The 20,482-nt window shown below is 44.7% G+C and overlaps 1 protein-coding gene across 1 annotated transcript in view; it reads left to right on the top strand.

Moving 5' to 3' along the window:
• The window catches only part of LOC119170013 (RNA N(6)-adenosine-methyltransferase mettl16), a 33,718-nt gene that overhangs the window by 1,953 nt on the left and 11,283 nt on the right, over positions 1-20,482 (top strand). The window contains exons 2-6 of the mRNA XM_037421031.2: positions 4,672-4,812; positions 6,702-6,880; positions 15,134-15,213; positions 17,189-17,255; positions 17,665-17,754. Coding sequence (XP_037276928.2) covers positions 4,672-4,812; positions 6,702-6,880; positions 15,134-15,213; positions 17,189-17,255; positions 17,665-17,754 — 557 coding nt within the window. The remainder of the gene's footprint in view (positions 1-4,671; positions 4,813-6,701; positions 6,881-15,133; positions 15,214-17,188; positions 17,256-17,664; positions 17,755-20,482) is intronic.

The following is a 20,482-nucleotide window of genomic DNA, read 5'->3' as shown; positions in this document are numbered from 1 at the left end:
TTAATCTATCTCTCGCTTCCTGTGCATTGAACTGTTTTATTACGAATCTTAGAATGTTATGTTGATGGTTGTCTTCTGTTTATATATACCGCAAATGGGGATACTTGCATCTCCACTTTTACGATGTACGAAAGGCAAGACCAAGGCCTCTGAGATAACTCCGGCAATTGCGGAGACCAATGTCAAGAAAAACCTTATTGTGGTCACGACTAACATTTTGCGATTTACCTGTTTGACATACATGTTACCTGTTGCCATATTAAAGCCAGAACTTAGAGCCTTCAAAGCATACGTGTGCAATACTGCGTGATGGCGACGACTTCAGGTTATCGGTCGCGGCATGTCGCGACCGATAGCCGCGGCATGTGCGATGTTTATCGCACGTGCTACAGTCTAGTGTTGCATGGCGCCACCATGGTCAGAGGCTCTATCGAGCTTCATAATGAACGTTGCCACGGTTCTCCGTCAAGGCTACTAAAAACAATAACAGGATACCTAGGTTATCACACTTTCTCATCATGCGACCAGCTGTAAGGAACATGAGTAATTCGCTTATGCAACATGTTCGCAACATCCCGTATCCAGCTCTTTTGCCGTTTTGCTTCGCAAAAGCTATGGAAATCGGTAAATCTGAAGTCCTTTGCATCTGTGGCAATTCACAATGCATAGCGTCAACTGCATTTTTTTTTTTTTTTTTCGTATAAATCGAGCAGCTGTTGCGTCTGCTCTTGTTTTCATCGTAGTTTTGGCAAGTGAATCAGCAAGCACTTCATGGGGGTTCAGTGACATGTCCGAATAGCCGAGAGAAATCTTTTTTTTTGGTGTTAAATGGGCAAACACAGCGAAGATTTCGCTCAATCGTTCTTGCGCACGCGCTAGTTTCACCTGGTTGCGCAGCTAACTGTGCATGGGAGTCGGGGTTTGCACTACCCAACACTGCGCCGAACGGTGGCACTTCGTGTCTGCAGAACTCCAGAGTCTGGTGTTTATACATGCGACAGTTACATAAGCTTGCATATATCAAATGTGATTATTTTGGATCAAAATGTGTGTGACACTGCAGTTGCTGCTTGTAATAATAGGCCCGCATTGGTTCTACTGCTGGATGAATGGTATTTAGCTGTACTTTTTCACGGGTTTCGCCATTGCAAGCAGCAATCAAATTTGTGACAAGCTTTTATTGAGCCTTGGATCAGTTCGTCATGTAGCACACGTGTATTTTGATAGTGAGAAGAGTAAAAAAAAGCATGTGTTTTTTTTTTTTTTTCAGTTTATACTGCTTCGTATGTCCATACGCACTGATTTTCGTCCACCTGGGGTGGAAGAGAGAAAGACAATTTAACAAGCACTAAATTAAAAAACATCACTCAATCTGTCTCAATAAATCACCCTCACACAATGCCATAAAAGAATCTGCATTCATGAGCAGAGGCTTGCTAAGGTACAGAAGAATCGGGAACAAAAGTGGCACTGCTGCCATGAATCTTTCCCACTGCCTCACCACGACATCTAAAATTTTGATGACGTCTTCCCAGCCTTTGTCTTTATCAGTTAAAATAGTGATGTTTCAACACTGTAGTTGCAGTGCACAATCTGAAATGACGAAATTTTAATCACCATTCTCCCCTCGAATAACCAATTTGTTTGCATGAAATTGAAGAACCAAGAATTTTAAACAAAATTTTTTTGTTAGTCTAGACAAATTTGTGCTTTTCTGTGTTGTCCACTAAGGAGAGGCAGGGGCGGGGTAAAAAAGAAAAAAAGAAGCAAGATTATTATTTTTTAGTCTGTACAAATGAAACAAAGACAGTGTTCTAACCAGCTAGAGCTTTGTAATTAATTAATCTGATATCATGGGAGAATAAGGAAAAGAAAGTTCTTGCACTAATTGTAAAAAGAAAGCAAGTGTTGGCAATAGCTTTCCAGTTCGTCGTTATCCCATCTCTTTGTTCATTACAAAATTGCCTCTCCCAGGTATTTTTGGTTCCTCCTGTATTTTGGTGGTTGAGTGGTGGTTGTGCTCGTGGGCTTATTTTTTTATTTTATTTTTTCCAAGTTTTGCAGCACTTCAGAGGCACAGGCTGTCGTACGCTGCCATCTGTAGCGTATTGAGTGTGTGTGTGCACCAAGGAAAAGTCTTCTTCCTCTTGTTCTTTGAGCACTTTGATGATGATATTACATGCTGAGCACTGCCATTGCTTGGCCTAGTTCAGGCAAAATTGCGTATCAGAATATACAAAGCATGGCTGATCTTAGAAACTAGTATAACACAAAAGTGATACCTGTCTTTATAGCAGTAATGCTTATTATGTACAAATATATGAGAGCTTGTGTGATTTCTATGGGAGTTTCGGAGCTATAGCATCATTTGATGTAGACACAGCTATGCTGACACCTAGTGGCACATCGCACGTTAAAGAACCCCAGGTGGTCAAAATCTCCGGAGCCCTCCACTACGGCGTCTCTCATAATCATATGGTGGTTTTGGGACGTTAAACCCCACATATCAATCAACCTAGTGGCACGTCTTCATTGCGACTTCTATCACCTATAATCATCGTTTAACCCTTGTGGTAACTGAAGATTTTAACATGGACCTGAACACAGTGTATCGTTAGTTATGCACAAAAATGACATTAACAAGCACACACAAAATACTTCTAGTCAATATCTGCATCTTCAACAATCTTCAGTTGATCAAAGAAACAGCACGATGTGCGTTCCTGAAACCTACGCCAGCGCTCACTCGTATCGCACGCTTCAGCAACGTGGGATGCAGAGGTTTGTAGCTTGAGCCGTGAACAGGTGCTGGCGTTCCACGTCCTGCTGGTCTCAGTTTCACTCCACTGAGGCACGACATTGGAGAATCTGCGTTGTCACCTTGCTGCAGTGCTTACCGCAGAAGTTTTAATAAATAAGTCTGTGCTATCACACTCGATGTAGTCAGCAGTGAAACATCGTTGGTGCATGTGGAAGCTGCAAAACCTCAATAATAAGCTGACACGCGCTAACACGAAGCGAAAGACAAAGAACATAACTGTGTCGGCGACTCTCCGATTTTCGCTTGGTCAGAGATTTTCACTGCTGTCGAGAAGCTTTAACTATGGCCTCCAAGACTACGCGCCAGCATGCAATCTCAGACACCATGCTTTAACTGCGTCATGCTACATTATTTCTGTTGAGCACTCACAGACGGCGGCACCGTCCCACTTCGCCAACAGAGAGCGTGGCGGAGAGGAAATGTGTGAAAGATATAAGGCGTATTCATAATGAGCCCAACAAATGTTTCAATAGCTCAGTCGCTAAAGCATTGGGCGCTTTTCCTCGTTTCTCAAGGAATCAGAGGTTCAACGCTCGGCGAATAAACTTTTTTTGGTGTTTTTCTTTCTCATTAGGTCGTATAAATTTTATGACGTCATATCCGTGATGGAAATACATCGCTCAAGTCTTGGTAGACCCTGGCATAAAATACTTTTGTGTTTAAAGAGAGGAAGCAAGTGAGAAACATGAAATGAGAAATAAGTGGAAAAAATGGGAAGCAAGCAGAAATAAATGGAGAAAAAAAGAGCAAGATAGAGAGGAGAAACGAAAGCGAGAACTCAAGAGAACCAAGGAAGGCTGCTCAGCTCCGAACTTCCTTCACACGAAGCTGCCATAATTTTTTTTTAATTTCACCAAGGGAGTTAATTATCTTTCCTTTTTTTAAATCTATTTCATTGCTCTTAGAAGCTATCACTCACCTGCATGACCCCCGCGTTACATGCCGCGTTACGTGCCATGACCCCCGCATTACAGGCCATGTGTTTTTTTTTTTTTTTATTTCACCACAGGAGTTCATTCTCTTTCTTTTTTTTTTTTTTGTATCTATCTCATCGCTCTAAGAAGCTATCACTCACCTGCATGACCCCCCGCGTTACGTGCCATGCCCCATCCCACTTTGTCCTCTTCATGCCAGCTAGAGTATTGGCTAACCAGGTTCTTGATTTGGTTCTAGGTAACTGTTTGTCACTAGAGAATGACTACGTCATATTCTTGGCCACAATTACAGCCTGAAAATGAATGCACACTTCACCCACAAAACCATCACTTGCTTATCCATCGCCTGTGTAAGTGAATAATACCAAATGGTTTTGTTTCAAGTCCAAGTTATTTCTCACTTATAATGTAAATACTAGGTATATTAGAATATATTGGTACGTATTTTCTGACTGCATTTTCTTTGGCTGAGTGCTCACGTCAGGATCTTCAATAAACTCTATCAGGAGGCTACACGCGGGAGTGCTTGACAGTAAGGGAGTGCACAGTAGACCCTCATGAAACGAATCATGAAGGGGCTTGGAGAATGTTCCATTTGTCAGGAGTTTCGTCTACCGAGAGATGAACTGTGGTGGAGAATACTAGTGCTAGACCAATTATACAAGATACAGTTGTTCTATTTAAGCAGCTACCTTGTTTATTATATTTCCTTTTACAGAGAATCTACTGCAATTGGCCGAACCATCTATGAAAATAGTTTATGGACGGGCAACGACGGTTCTAGGCAAACTTTAGATCATATCTTGGGTTGTAGTCAATGATAGTAAGACACTGTACAGTGATTCAAGCCATCCATAGCTCTTCTGGAGATGGCTAGCGTATTAACGTGGCCTGACTGGCACATTTTGCCTACAGGAACGGGAGCATCGTGCGTGTTGGCGCTGCTGGGCCACAAGCAGTGTGGATGGGATTTCGTGGGTACGGAGACGGATTCCGCCGCCGCCACTTCGGCCGCAGAAAATGTCACCCGCAACAGCCTCGAGGAGCACATCAAAGGTGAGCACATGCTGATGATCCTTCTTTGCATGCGCCGCTGTACATTCTGCCGTGAAAAGCAGTTGAGATCTCAGAAATAAGCTTATTGCATTTGTTTCTCATATTTTCGTTAAGGTACAGCAGTGGCGTAACTTTCAGATCAAACGACTGGGAGAGAGAAAATAGACGGGAGTGGTTGTACAAAAAAATTTGTGAGACGAACTATTGTAATGAATGGGTAAAGGAGTAATTATTCATTCATTTTAATTTGTTACTTTCCTTTCGTGCTGAAGGGATAACGATTAAATCCACAAAAACCTACTACATCCTGCAGACTCGTAGGGTGGCTTCACCTACAAAATCGCAGTAATAAATAGTTGGTGGCAAAACGAAGTGTTTATTATTAAATGTGAAAGATTTTTTTTGCGAACCAAAAGGCACTTTTGCAGTTTATATTTCGGTACCTGTTTTATCTATCCAGCCGCCTATGTCTGGGAACTCTCTTGGCCATCTCCTGTAATTGTTGTGCTCTAGAATTAGCATAGAAGGACCTGAGCATATGAGAAATGCAATTTACAGATCTTGACATGAATAACGTGATGTTACTGTTGCATATGTCATGAAATCATTGCCTCCAGCCATATGTGAGACATTTCATATTGCTGCCCGTGGTATGCAGGCATGCGCGACCAAGACTTTTGAAATCTTCATACGACAGCATTAAAAAGTGTGTGTCGTCAAAAATCAGGTGCCTCCATTGGTGGCAATTTGAAAGATCCTTATAGAAGCAAAAAAATAAAAATCCTAGCTCAAGTCAGAATTGAACTTTGACATTGTGCATGGCAGTCAAGTTTTCTGCCCCAGACCTATGCCAGTGTTTCAGACTGCTTAAGAAAGAGATCCAATACAAGCATCATGTCAGGAGAAAGCCAATTGTGCTGCAGTGCTGTATGTCCACTTCAATATCAATGTGGTAAACATTACATGAGTACAGCCATGATTCTGTAAGGTACAATCAAGCGTTGCGTGTAGATTCCTAGGGCCACTACTCATGATATGAACATCACACCGTATCGTGCACTACATGGCAATAAAACTGATGTATCTGCTCTAACGTGAGTGCCGTTGTTACGTCGAAACAAAGATGATCCTCACATCAGGACAAGAATAACGCGTAGCTGCCACTACAACTGAAATATTTTACAAGTAAACTTCACAAAAGTTTTGTCGTTCAGTGTTGCAGGTTGTTTTAGCTTCAATTCTATAGCAGGGGGCCACTTTGCTGCATCACAGCTTGACAAAATCTGTTGTGTTTAATAAAATTAGGATGTGGTATTTTACAGTTCACTTTTAATAAATGGAAATCTCTTAAAATGGAACTGAGACTTAAATGGAACAACTGACTCTTATTCGATTGCTTTTGTACTTGCATTATCTCTCAGTGAACAGAACTCTTGTTAAATGGAAGACACCTTCATGGTCCCTTCAAGTTTCGTTTATTGAGAGTCTACTGTTCATGCCAAAACCATAATAGGACAATGATGCCTCTTGTAGCGAGGGACTCAATGGTAATTTTGACTTGCTGGGTTTAACGTGCATCTCAAAATACTTGGAGAGTGTCCTTGCATTTTGCTTCCATCTAAATGAGGTTATCAGAATCAGGATTAAACCAGGGCATTATCATGAGTTCATCATCACAGCACCCTGGGCTGATAGGCCACAGGGACTCTAGTTGTGCTGAATTAACGGTCAACATCTTGAGTAACTAATGTGCCTAGCATTTTCCGACAAAATTCAGTCGTTGCAGCTCATGACTATTCAAATTTTTCAGTTGACAGGTCTGTCGTCGTACATTTCCTGCAGAATTGCAATGTATTCACAATAGGCTTACTTCGTTTACGACGACGCAGTGTTGGAGGTTGACTCACTCGTTGAGGCCGTGGAAAAGACAGAGTCCCACAAGTTTGACGTGTGCGTCTGCAACCCGCCCTTTTTCACATCGAACGAGGAAGCAGATGCCAAAACGAAGGCCAAGGAGCAAGGGCGCACTTCTCCGCCTTCCGACATGGGAGGCGTTGAGTCGGAAAAGGTACACCCATGCCGGGAAACAAGCTTGTGATTGTCATAAAGCTTGGATTTACAAAGTCGTACTAGAGCTATGTACTCTCACACCTTATTATAACAGTCATACCTGCTACGAAAATACTTTGCTATATACAAAAATTCATTATACACATATATATGTAGCACTGCATCTATGACGGAGCTATCTTTAATTTACTTTGTTATAACCAATAATTCGTTATATCTTAGTTTGTTATATGAAGGCATAAGTTGTCATGACTTCAAGAACCTTGTGTGGGCTTTCTCCTTATCTTTGCTAAATTTATTCAGCACTTCAAATTAAATTATAGTTGATACAAATCAAGAAAAACTCAATACAGTTAAACCTGCTTTAACCAACCTTCATATAACAAATTTCTCGCTATATTGAAGTTTTTCGGTTCTCCGCCCTTACTACATAGAAGCACGTGATCTTGCCGCTCCTATGTAACAATATACTAGCAAGAGACATCTTTAATATGACGAATTTTCGCCACAGAGAAACTAGGAATGTTGCCCCGGATTTCGTCATTTGGCACAAGCATGCATCTTCTATGGTTGCCCCGCCGCTGTCGAAGCAAGTAGTGACTGCGGCGGCGTGCCCGGCGCGCTTGTGGCCCTGGCGACTTCCAGGCGAGAGCGAGCGCTCATTATTGCACGTGGGTGTGCTCAAAATAGGCAGGCGGGCTTGCGGCCCACGAGCCGGTGTTGCCGCTGTTCTTGCCACGCCGCGGAAGCATCGATGTGCCCTCCCCCTCTCTCCAAACCAAAAACAAAATAAGAAAGCTACTTTTGCATTGGCAGTGGGCCACACTCTTAGTTAGTGTCACATATGTGGAGCTGGGCTGCATATGGAGGGTACATTACCGAATAGTTTTCCATAGTATCCGCATCGTTCGCTATTCGTTTTTAACGTTGTGCGCGCGTGCATGCTTTCCCTGCACGCGCATGGTGTGGCCCCCAACAACGTTAAGCTTCGCTTCTTTTTTTTTTTAATGCGAACAACTGTGTCGTCACTACTGAGGGTATAACAGATTAGGCACAGATCGCTTCGAAACCACGGAGACCATGACGGATCTCTGGAGGTCGACTCATCTCGCAATTCCGTCTTTCACCACGCCGGGAGTTTGTGGGAATGTAGCCTTTGCAGTTAGCCGATTAGTTCTGCCAACGACACGATGGCGCGTTGAATGTAATGCAATGAATGCGACAGCAACAAATTGTAATGCTATACGAAGTAAGGCTGGCACTAACTCCTTTAGATCCCATATCGCGGAACTCCTACAAAACGCCGTTGTATAATACGGCCGCTCCAAGGGAGAAGTGCTCTTTTCACACAGTCTCTTTGCGTTGAAAGCGCACTGATGCTTGCCGAGATCGACACGCACCAGCGATCGCGGCCATGCCCTAAAAATCAATGTTCACTATTGCTACTCAAGCTACCCCCCTCATTTTTTCATGCTCGTTCAGGATGGGTGTTTTTTTTTTTTTTTTTTTCATTTGAGCATTTGACGGCAGTTGTAACACGTAGGGGGTTTTATCGTATTGTGACGATGCGGGATCGACGAGCACACAAAGCGCCTCAAACAAATGTGCCTTATCGATCGCAGGAAAAAGACTGCAACGACTTTGTCTTTTGCACTCGGTCAAGGACACTCACGCTGCTTCGTTCTCCCCACCACTGGCACATACGCGCGGCATTATTCCCCCGTTGAAAAAATAAACATCGCCCCGATGTTAAACGTTCGAGAAGCAAGGTGAAACCAAAACTGCACAGTTAGTCACTGAAAATAAGGTTTCATCCGAAGCACATGGATAATTTCTGGTGAATGTCTGCGGTGTTTCGAACACTGCACGTCGTCCGGAACAACCTCGTAGTTGGCATCACTGATGCGTCGCAGGACCTTATAGGGTCCGAAGTATCTTCGCAACAGCTTTTCAGAGAGCCCACGCTGATGCATTGGTGTCCAGACCCATACTTTGTCGTCCATGTTGTATATGACGGGTCTGTGCCTGAGGTTGTAATGTTTGGCATCGTCATCTTGTTGTTTGGTGATTCGCAACCTGGCAAGTTGTCTGGCTTCTTCTGCTAGCTGGGTGAACTCTTCGGCGTTCGTCTCATTGCCATCATTTTCATGAGGGAGGATTGCGTCTAATGTTGTCGTAACCTCGCGTCCGTAAAGGAGACTGAAGGGTGTCTTCCGAGTGGTCTCCTGACGAGCCGTGTTGTACGCGAACGTGACGTAGGGCAAAATGACGTCCCAGTTCTTGTGCCCTACATCTATGTACATGGTTATCATGTCAGCCAGGGTCTTGTTGAGGCGTTCAGTGAGACCGTTGGTCTGGGGATGATACGCCGTTGTCTTTCTGTGAGCTGTACCACTTAGTCGGAAAATGGTGTCCAAAAGCTCGGCCATGAACACAGTACCTCTGTCGGTGATGACGATTGCGGGAGCACCATGTCTTAAGACGATGGCTTTGATGAAAAATTGCGCTGCTTCAGCTGCCGTTGCCTGTGGCACAGCGCCTGTCTCCGCGTATCGGGTCAGGTAATCCGTGGCGACAATCATCCGCCTGTTTCTAGTGGCACACTTTGGGAAAGGGCCCAGAAAATCCATGCCAATTTGTGCGAACGGTGTCGCCGCCACTTGGACAGGCTGCAGCAGGCCAGCTGTTTGATGGATGGTGGCTTGCGATGCTGCCAATCTAGACATGCCTGCACGTAAGTTTTGACAACTTCGGAAAGTCTTGGCCAGTAATAGTTCTGCCTTATTCTCGCCAATATTCTTGCGTAACCCAAGTGACCAGCGGTAGGTTCGTCGTGGCAGGCTTGTAGTACCTCACGGCAAAACGAAGAAGGAACCACAAGCAAGTAGCTGCTGCCGGCGGTCGAAAAGTTTCTCTTATAAAGAACGCCATTTCGCAAGCAGTACGACGGCAGCCCTCTCGCAAATAACTTCGGCACGCTATTCGTTCGCCCTTGCAGGGTATTTATGAGTGGTAGCAGTTCAGCATCGTCACGCTGCTGTTGAGAAAAGGCGGAAGTGTCCACTATTCCCAGAAAGACCGTATCATCATCGTCGTTGTCTGGGGATGCCATCTCAACAGGCGACCGAGAAAGACAGTCAGCATCGTTGTGTTGTTTTCCCGACTTGTAAGCAACAGTAAAGTCAAATTCTTGGAGCCGAAGACTCCATCGTGCAAGACGGCCAGACGGATCTTTCAAGTTGACTAACCAACAGAGAGTGGTGATCGCTGATAACGGTGAATGGGCGGCCATACAAATAAAGACGAAACTTCAGGACTGCCCATACCATTGCAAGACATTCTTTCTCCGTCGTAGTGTAGTTAGCTTCCACTCGGGACAGCGTCCTGCTGGCGTAGGCGATCACCCTTTCGTTGTTGTCCTTCGACTGTACGAGCACTGCTCCAAGACCCACATTACTAGCGTCTGTATGAAGTATTGCTGGCGCGTCTTCATCAAAGCGGGCCAGCACAGGGGGTGTTTGCATGTGCTGACGAAGCTCGTGAATTGCCTACTGTTGGTCTTCGCCCCATCTGAAAGGGGTATCTTCCCGAGTAAGCTGTGTCAATGGCCATGCGATACGCGAAAAATTAGCAATAAACCGCCGCTAATAGGCACAGAGTCCCAAAAAACATAGCACTGATTTTTTGTCTGATGGCGTCGGGAAGTTCGCCACGGCGGCAATTTTATTTGGGTCGGGTCGAATCTCTTGACTGCTCACGACGTGACCGAGGAATTGAAGTTCGTGGAAGCCGAAGTGACACTTTTCAGGTTTTAGAGTAAGACCGGCGAAGTGTATTGCTTCAAAAACTGCTTCGAGCCTTCGTAAGTGTTCCTCGAAAGTCGCCGAAAAGACAATCACGTCGTCGAGGTACACCAAGCAGGTTTGCCACTTAAGTCTCGACAGAACCGTGTCCATGAGACGCTGGAATGTTGCTGGCGCCGAACACAAACCGAAAGGGAGTACCTGAAATTCATAAAGTCCATCGGGCGTAACAAAGGCGGTCTTCTCACGATCTCTCTCATCCACTTCAATTTGTCAGTAACCGCTTTTCAGGTCCATGGACAAAAAGTAGCGTGCCCTTCGTAGTCTATCCAATGAATCATCAATACGCGGCAGAGGGTAGAGGGCCTTCTTTGTGATCTGATTGAGCTTCCGGTAGTCAATGCAGAAACGCAGGCTGCCGTCCTTCTTTTTAACGAGTAATACAGGTGATGCCCAAGGACTGTTAGATGGCCGAATAACTCCATCTTCTAGCATCGTTTTCACCTGTTTTTGAATTGCCTCACGCTCCTTTGGGGCGACTCGGTAAGGATTTCGTCGGATGGGTCTGGCGTCAGAATCCGTGATGATGCGGTGTTTCGTCAGTGCCGTTTCACCAACTCTTGATGTGGATGAGAAGCAGCCGTGGAACTTGTTGATCAGCAAAGAAGGCGGTCTCGCTCAATGAAAAATAACATTGGACCAACGTGGACAGGTGTCGGTGTAGTAATAGTAGGCGCAGCTTCTTCCTCCACTAAATGACAATCTTCTGTTTGAGAGAGTTCGTCAAAATAAGCAATACCTGTGCCTTTAACTATGTGTCGGCATTCTCTACTGAAATTTGTCAATAAGAGTTCAGCGCATCCGTCAATAACAGTGATGACAGCCCTGGCAACAGAAATGCCGCTAGTGAATGCGAGCTCCTTGACGTGTTCAGCGATGCCAGTACCGTTTCGTAAGATGTCACAGTGCATGGATACGAAGGAACAACTTCGGGGCGGCAGTATGACGTCGTCATCGGCAATACAAAAGCAAGGTGGCTGGTGTTCCTCATCTGTAGCAGTCTCCGAGCTTGTAGCAAACGTTACGCTTATGTCACGGATATCAATCACAGCCCCGTATTCGCGCAAGAAATCCATGCCCAATATGAGCTGTTTACAGCACTCTTGAAGAATGACGAGGGTGGCGACAAAGGTGGAACCAGCGATGCAGAGTCGGGCCGTGCACTTTCCGACCGGTGTCATCAATTGACCTTTTGCAGTTCTTATATTGGGTCCGTGCCATGGCATCTTCACCTTCCTTAGTCTGTCGGCTAGCTGCAGGCTTATTATAGAAAAGTGGGAGCCGGTGTCGACAAGAGCCGTCACTTGGTGGCCGTCAATGTGAACGACCAGGTCAGCGCTTATAACGTCGGTTACGTCGGCAGTTGTTTCATTCGTCGGATTAGTCGTTGCTGTCGTCGTCTTCGGCGTCGGTAGCTTCGAGCTGTCATATATCTGCTGCAATGGAGGCTGTCCGGAAGTTCGATTATTGGCAACCCCATCCCCTGAGGTCGCTGTGTCTAGTTTCCCCGTCCGGGGCTAGGGGACCTGCCCCTGTTGACGTCGGCAAAACTGCGACGATTAGGTGAAGTGCCCCGTGCAGGAAATGGAGAACGTGACCCGGGCCTCATTGGATTCTGCGGCGGTGCGTTCATAGGAGTGTCGTACGTGTGTCGATCGTCGTACGTAGGGTAATCATGGTAGCAAGGGAACATCGAGTACTGAGCGTCGCGATAACGGCAAACTCTGTAAACGTGTCCAGCTTCGCCACAATGAAAGCATACCGGTCGACGGTCAACGGTACGCCACAAATCGGTTTTCCAACGCTGGTAGGTAAGCGGGAACCCACTATTGAACCACGTTGCGGGCTTCACATTTTGGCTTAACGGCATTCGTCTTGTCGGCGAGATCAGTGCTGTTGGGAAAGTCGTCGATGCTGAAAGCGGCTGTGTTTGCAGGGTTGGTAGCGGTCCAGTCATTGGAGTCCACTGTACCGAAGGCGGCTTTAAACAGATAAATCGAGAAACCATACGACGAACAAACACGGTATCTCAAAAGAGTGAACAACATGTGACTAATAGTCTTTTCTCAAGCAGCAGGAATAATAGAGAACAAAGGTCAACCCGTGGAGCCGGCGAGAAGAAGGAGAAGGAAGATCCACACACAAGACCCGAGAAACGCAAGAAGAAGAATTGTTAGTCAAGATACAAGGCACGAGAGCAAAATTATTGTAAACCCACATATCATAATGAAAAATGAAAATAAATCCCGCAGATTAAGTCGGCCTGTTCCCGTGGCCGGGTTGGCGCTGGATAGTATTTCACTTTTTCCTTTTTTTTTTCTTCATCCCCTTTTCCCCCTTCCCTTCCTCCCCTCTTATCTCCTTTCTATCCTCCAAATCAACCCTTTGGCGCAAGCCCTATTCATTTTATTTCCATCGAATTAAGCCTGTTATACCTCGGTGGTGCAGGCTGAGGCATTTAATTTATGTTGTTTTTTAAGCCCCAATATACGTTCTGTTCTGTACCGAAGAGGCGATGACGGGGCGTCGGACTGCATCAGCATAAGTCAAATGTCGTCGCACATCATCATAGCCGGGTGAAGAGAGAGCCTGACGGACTTCATGCCGGATAACATCAGTGACAAAGGACAATGCCGGCGTCGGTTCGGTTGCTGAAATTAAACCAAGCTGCCGAAGCTCCTCCCTCAAAATCTCCCGGACGACTTCCCGCAGAGGCCTGTCGTTGTTGCAGAGGCTCCCCGCAGTCGTAACGGGACTACTCGCTCGAAAGTTCTGCTGGGTTCTGCTGGCAGTACCGTTGCTGTAGGGCTCGTTCAATAGCTGTGGCGTCTTTCGTGAACTCAGCTACTGTGGTCGGCGGATTTCTCACTAGCCCAGCAAACAGTTGCTCCTTCACGCCTCGCATTAGATACCGCAGCTTCCTGTCTTCCGGCATCTCGGGATCTGCCCTGCCGAAAAGACGTGTCATGTCCTCAGCGAACATAGCAACACTCTCATTTGGTTTTCGAATTCGAGCTTCCAAGAGACGTTGCGCGTTCTCCTTCCTGTTGAGACTAGTAAAGGTGTCAATCAGCTGGTTGTGAAAGTCGTCCCACGTAGCCGTGCTTCTTTCCCTGTTGATGTATCACGTCTGGGCGTTATCTTTAAGGTAGAAGTACACATTCGCGAGCTTGTCTTCTGGGGTGGCCCACTGGTTATACTTCGCGCAGTGTTCGAACTGGTCCAGCCATTATTGTGCATCTTCATAGGTCTCACCATGAAAGCAGTCAGGAATCATGGGATTCTGAAGGGTCATGTGCGATGGTGCTGTAGTAGCCATGGTGGCTGAAGGCGGCAAGCGATTGCTGGCAGTTTCTGGCAAGGGATTGAGCTCGGGAGCCAGGCCTCGCAGACGGCGACTGAAACGGTGGACTGGTGTGTCGACGGGTGGTAGCGATTCCGGGCTCAAATGTCGGGTCCACGAAGGGGTGCCAAGCATGAAGACGTACTTAGCACCTCCACCAGTGTGACGACGTGGGATCGACAAGCACACGAAGCGCCTCAAACAAATATGCTTTATCAAAAAGACTGCAATGACTTCGTCTTTTGCACTCGGTCAAGGACACTTGCGCTGCTTCGTTCTGGCCACCACTGGCACATACGCGCGGCAGTATGTCGCCCTCCAAGCGATAGATATGGGCCGGCTCATTTGATCTTTGCTTCAACAGCACTCACGCACCTTTACCCGCTCGTAAAAGTTACGCGCGGGGGCATGTTATCAATTTGGATTTGCTGTGGAACATAGCGGCGACGGCGAAAATTCACGGAGTGTATCCATATAGTAATTGCTATCGCAATAATAACGCAGTGTTTTACCGCTAAATAAGTGTTTTGGGTTATCTCTGCTCCAAGTTCTCTTTTTTTTTTAATTTGTGCATTTATTTTTTGAATTTTGGTACCAAACCTGCCTATAACGAGATTATCTTTATAACGAATTTTTCTAGGCATATTTCACTTTGGCTATATCCAGGTTTAACTGTACAAGTGTTGTGCAACACAAACTCTATGGAACTACTGTATTTTCTCACGTATAGTACACACAAGATAAGCAGAACATTCGAAACTAAAGTAATGGTGAGAGTTATATGCAAATATTAGTATTTGCATATAACTCTCACCTGGCTGGCTTCATAGCACTGCTTCACAGTCATGCAAGAAAAGCATTTTCACAGCTGTTCACGGGAATTTTTCTAGTATTTATTTTCCCTCATCTCTATATGTTCGTGCGGGTTATGTGCGAGCTAATCCAGTATGATAGAACTGCATGTATACAGCTTTAGCTCAGGCCTCGTGTCTCATATTTGAATCAATAATGATATTGCTTTTATGTGTGCCCCCTTCATTTACAGGTATGGGCTAATTCGGGTGAGACAGGCTTCTTCAAGGACGTGCTCTTGCGGGACAGCCTCATACTACGGGACAAGATTGGGTACGGACCATAACGCTACTACCGAAAATTACAACGCTATGTGAAATCATCTTAATTTATAAGCTTCAGAAGACTTGTCACTGCAGTTGATCAAGTCTTTGTGGTCACGAAAGGCTTTATCGTGCTTTACACTTGAATTAAGCCGTACTGAGCTAAGCTTTTGCCCTTAGTGCCATGTAAACAGCATTTATCCTATTCTACTAACATAGCATCATAGAGCACAATACGAATGAAACCCTTTCCTGGCTTCTTCTAGGATACTTCACTTTCGTTTCTCTGGCGTATACCCTAAAAGCAGTTTTTTTTTTTTTTGCTGACATCTGTGTGTAAGCCTAGAAGAAACATTAAATACGTGTATATTTTGTGTATTCACCGTGCTTCAACTGCGCCACCTAAATTCTGTCTGCTTTGATTGAAGCTTGACTCTTCCATCTGGTTGAAAATGCACTGATACACATAATTTAGTTCTTGTTCTTTCTGTTGTAGTTAATACTTAACAACCCTCTTATCAAGGCGGGAAACGTTGTTCACTGAATGGCCCCATGGTTAATTAGCTTCAGACAGTTTTATAGTGCCTGGTCACAGTTTTGGTTTCAGAGAGCGCCAAGTCGAGAGGGCCTAGAATATTTTTCAGGTGAACACAGCTTTCTACGTGAGCAAACAAAACCATGTTAACATGAACACCACATTGACGGAATTCTTCGGTGAAGACCTCCCTGGGTGCTGGTGTAATCTCCACTGAAATGTTGTAAATAGGCCTGTCCCCGCCCACAAAAAAATATGCGCTGCTGGGGCAAGCATATCAGCCTTCGCACTGCTGTGCCGTCGCGGTGGTCTAGTGGCTAAGGTACTCAGCTGCTGACCCGCAGACCGCGGAATCGAATCCCGGCTGCGGTGGCTGCATTTTCGATGAAGGCGAAAATGCTGTTGGGCCGTGTGCTCAGATTTGGGTTGAAGAACTCCAGGTGGTCGAAATTTCCGGAGCCCTCCACTATATGGTGTCTCTCATGATCATATGATGGTTTTGGGACGTTCAACCTCACATATCGATCAATCAAGCCTTTGTTCTGCCATGTGAGTTCATAAAGGAGGTGCTCTCTCATTCATTGAAAAAGTCTTCTAGGAGAGTGTGCTTGCAATGATTGTGGCTGCCATCACACACTCATGAGGCTGTTGGTTCTTTGCTTTAAAGAGTACGTGGTGTTCATGTGGGACGTTTCGTGCACATTCCTGAAATGTGCACTTCGTCACTGAATTGGAATAAGTTCTAAACTATATTAGCTGCTATTATTTTCTAGATTGTGCATGCGTGTCAATGCAATTTATTTACAGAAGTTGACTTGTCATGTAAATTTATTTACAGGAGTTGTCTTTTTGTGTGCTACAGTTAATGTCGCACCTACCATTTCTGATTCCTTTGTCTGATGCTATCATTGTCAAACTATTCGTTTCGACATTTTATTAGGTAATTTGCTGAATGTCCGTAGTTATGTAAATTCATTCGCATTGCAGTGAAATCTAAAGAAAAACAAACCTTTGAGGGTACCGGCTACTATTCTGTGGCTTTCGTGGTGTGCAGTTGAGCTGTGACAGAAATTTTTGTACTTGTGTGCTCTTTTCAACCATGAATCATTAAGAACAGACGTACATATCCCTGAAAAGGATGGTGCACAGGGCAACCCCCTCGCTCTCTTCTCTTGACCCCCCAGTGTCACATCTGTGAAATTAAATGATTAGTTTTAGTGTTCATAAGCTGTCAGGTATGCTACAGTGCCAGCACTGTTGTTCTGACATATAAGTTACAAAAGAGAGCCGAAAGTTTTGTATTCCAGATGATTGTGAAATTTTGTTCTGCCAAATTAACGTGAACAATTTCTTCGCACTGTGCCCCACCAGGCTGAGAAACCCCAGCTCTTCTTTTAAAATGTCCATTCAAACAGCTAAAGCACTAAATTTTTCTACATTCTTTGTGCAGCCTGTACACCTGTATGCTGGGCAAGAACGGCAGCGTCAAGGAAGTGCTCGGTGCGCTGCAAAACAAGGTAAGCTTCTCTGCAGGACAGTGGAGAGTGGTTGCAAAAGCAGTAGCGCGCTAGAGAACTGTATCAGTCGTCTCATTGCTTTCAAAGCAGCGTTTGCATGTTTGGCTTTCAGCATGTCAAAAACGAGGCTCTTGCTCACAAGTCATTTGCTCCCAAACATGCTCTCCTGTGCCATTGTTCTGGACACACCAGCCATTTTTGTGTAATATTTTGTAAGACCACCGTCACCTGTGCATGTGTCTTGGAGGCCCGGTGAGCAACTTTGAGACAGACATGGGCAGTTTCTTGTGTAGTTGTAGAGTTAATAGTTTTCAAGATGTGTAGAGTCAAGTTCTTAAGATGCGTCGGCAGCAGGGACCTGCTGCCAATGCAGGAGTTTGCTGACCTTCAGGTCGTGTTTACTTTGCAGGTCAAGTCCTTTCGAGTCGCAGAGTTTCACCAGGGAAAGACAACTCGCTATGCCGTCGCATGGACGTTTCTCAACGTCAATCTACAAAAGGTACAAGGATTTCTTCCTCTTCATTACATCATATCGCTCAAGATGGGTTGTGGAGCAACCCATTTAGTGTTTTATAGACATGCAGTGGGGTAAATGTGAGTCGAAATTTTGAGGAGATAAATGCACGTAGAATCTTCGTTATCTAATCACGTTTCACATATTTTTTGCATGGAGCTGTTGATGCTAGCAAATTCACAATGCAGTAAGTAGCCAGGGGGTTTTATGAACATAACGACAGTAGTATTTCAAAAATTTACATATTCCAAAATGGGTATTAGTTTTACTCATTAAATTTTTCAAATAAAGAATAGCCACAGATTGTCATTTGTATAAATAAAACTGTGTATTTAGAGTCAAACCTTCTAAAAAAGTCACATTTCAAATAAACAATTGGCACTTCATCATATGTTATATATGTTACCAACTTATGTAAATCTATGTCTGTTACAATGTAATATAGCAACAAAATTATTTTTCATCAACTTCCAGTTTTAAGAACTTCGTTATTTCTAATTGCTTGTTATAATCTGTGTACATCACATCAAAGTACAGTGAAACCTACGTATATTAAAGCTACGTTATAACGAACTATTTTGAGGGGTAAAACAGCTGTGCCATTTGTGCCGTTGTGCACCAAACTTGTTAACCGACGCCATCTTGCAATGAACCACCCTCGTGATGCCAGTGTTGCTCATCAGTGCCACAGCACCTGAATATAGCCACAAGGTGCGACAACCGTCTAGCCCCATGCTGGAAAACATGGTTGAAGCATTGCGTTTTTGGACTCATTTAAACGATGATGCTTACGCAGTCATCAAGGCTGTGATTGACTTTGGCAACTTTTTACACTGTCATATTGACTTTGACTTTTCGTTGACTTTTTACGATTTCATCAAGGCTGCAATTGACAAGTTTATCCCATCTTAAGGAAATGGGGCTGCAAGAAAGAATGTATAGAAACCCATACGTGGTAGGTACCAGTTAAGCCCACCTCAGGATAGCATCTTGATGGAGGTTGCCATAGCGAATGTTAAAGGGACACTAAAGTAAAATAGCAATTTACGTCAGAGTGAAATGCTCAATGTATGACAACATCTAAAACGACAATATTATCAACAACAGTGCCCTACTTACTGAGAAATTAAGGTAAATGCACAAGAACACAAGTGCCGCAGTAAGACATTTTCAAAATGATCCCTTTGACATCAGACGGACCGCCTACAAATAATTACTGGTGATCAATCTAACCACACTAAATAAAGAACCGCCTGACGTTACTACGGGGAATCGCGCGAGTGGTTCAAAAATTCAATTTTCGCAGTTACACGAGACAGGTAGTGCCATCTAGCGGGGGGGGCAGTTGAAACAAAAGTGTCTGCGATCTCGAAGCCAATGGTGGGAAATTGATCGATGGCCGTTGTTGCTGCTGTGGCTCCTGCTGCTTTCGGTCTGCTGCTACTAGCGCAGTAAAGCCGGGCAATGTTATGCATGGCAACAGTGACGTGAGTCGGTTCGGTCGGTCTGCTTCTTGAGGCGGGTAATTTGAAGTGTGCTAAGCTGATGCAGAGCACTAAAACGAGATTTCATTTCAAAATAGGCCCTTCCTTGGCACGAAAGAAACACTACAAGGTTTCTTGGCTGCCATTTTAACAATCAACTTCGACTTAAAAGTTGACTTAAGTGCCCTTTTAAAGGCCACAGAAGAAGGGAAACAAAAAAAAGAACATATAGGAGGCATTATTTGACCAGCCTTGGCAATGGAACATTTGCTGGTACTTTCCCTCCAGCTGTTCAAGCCTTTATTTCCTACACGCTCCTGGTTGTTGGCCACGTGAGCAGTGCCTCCCAATTACGATTTTTTTTTTTTTTCCAGTATCATCATGTAATTCCCTTCTCTTCGGCTAGAGTGGCTACCTTGGCACTACACGCATTCTCGGAGTTCTTGATGCGGCATTTTCACCGTTTTTCTTTGTTTGTCGGCAACGGTTGCTGTGTCACAACTAAGGCAATGAAAGTGTTTAGTTTATTGGAGGTGAAAAACGATCCTAGCTTTGTGGACCGTGACTTTCGGTAGCTACGTTTATTGAAAAAACATTTCAAGCTCTTCGCCCGTGCTTGTTAATTGGGTTTGCATTTGTAGCGATATAATTATGGATTTTCGCCTGTGATCTCGAGGTTTATCTTTGCTTATGTGGAGGATAGATTACTAGTTATGCCTTTCAACATGCGCTTTTTGCATCATCTGCATAAGTAGAGCATGTCAAGACATGTTCATTGATTGTAGCAAATGTGAGAATGGCAAACACAAACCTATGCTTTGCTGTGCCCTCATTGAAACCCCTGCTCAATAGAAAAAAATATATATGCATCTCCATGAAGTGAATCATGATGAGTATGCAAAGCAATGGGTGTGGGTAAGTTACTCTTGATATTGCCCACTCACACATGTAAATGAGTGACAACGCCTGTGTACAGTATGTACAATGTGTTTTCACTTTGCTTATTCTTCATTGTCATTAGCCACAGCACAAAGTGCACATGATGCCTTACAGATGTGTAGTGCATACCTCACTTATCAGCAGAATGACGAGTGGCATAGTATGTGCTACCCTACCTCATGAACGTTACGGTGGGCCACGTATAGTGTGTATCTTGCGTGTGCTGTGCCAGACAACAGACAACACACAACAGACTAGCCTAGACCCTCAGGTGCTTCACCCCTAAAAAT

This window comes from Rhipicephalus microplus, unplaced genomic scaffold (genome assembly GCF_043290135.1).
Source record: "Rhipicephalus microplus isolate Deutch F79 unplaced genomic scaffold, USDA_Rmic scaffold_21, whole genome shotgun sequence".
Lineage (NCBI taxonomy): Eukaryota > Metazoa > Arthropoda > Arachnida > Ixodida > Ixodidae > Rhipicephalus > Rhipicephalus microplus.
The sequence above is the reverse complement of the archived record's forward strand: the minus strand, read 5'-3'. Positions and strand labels throughout refer to the sequence as shown.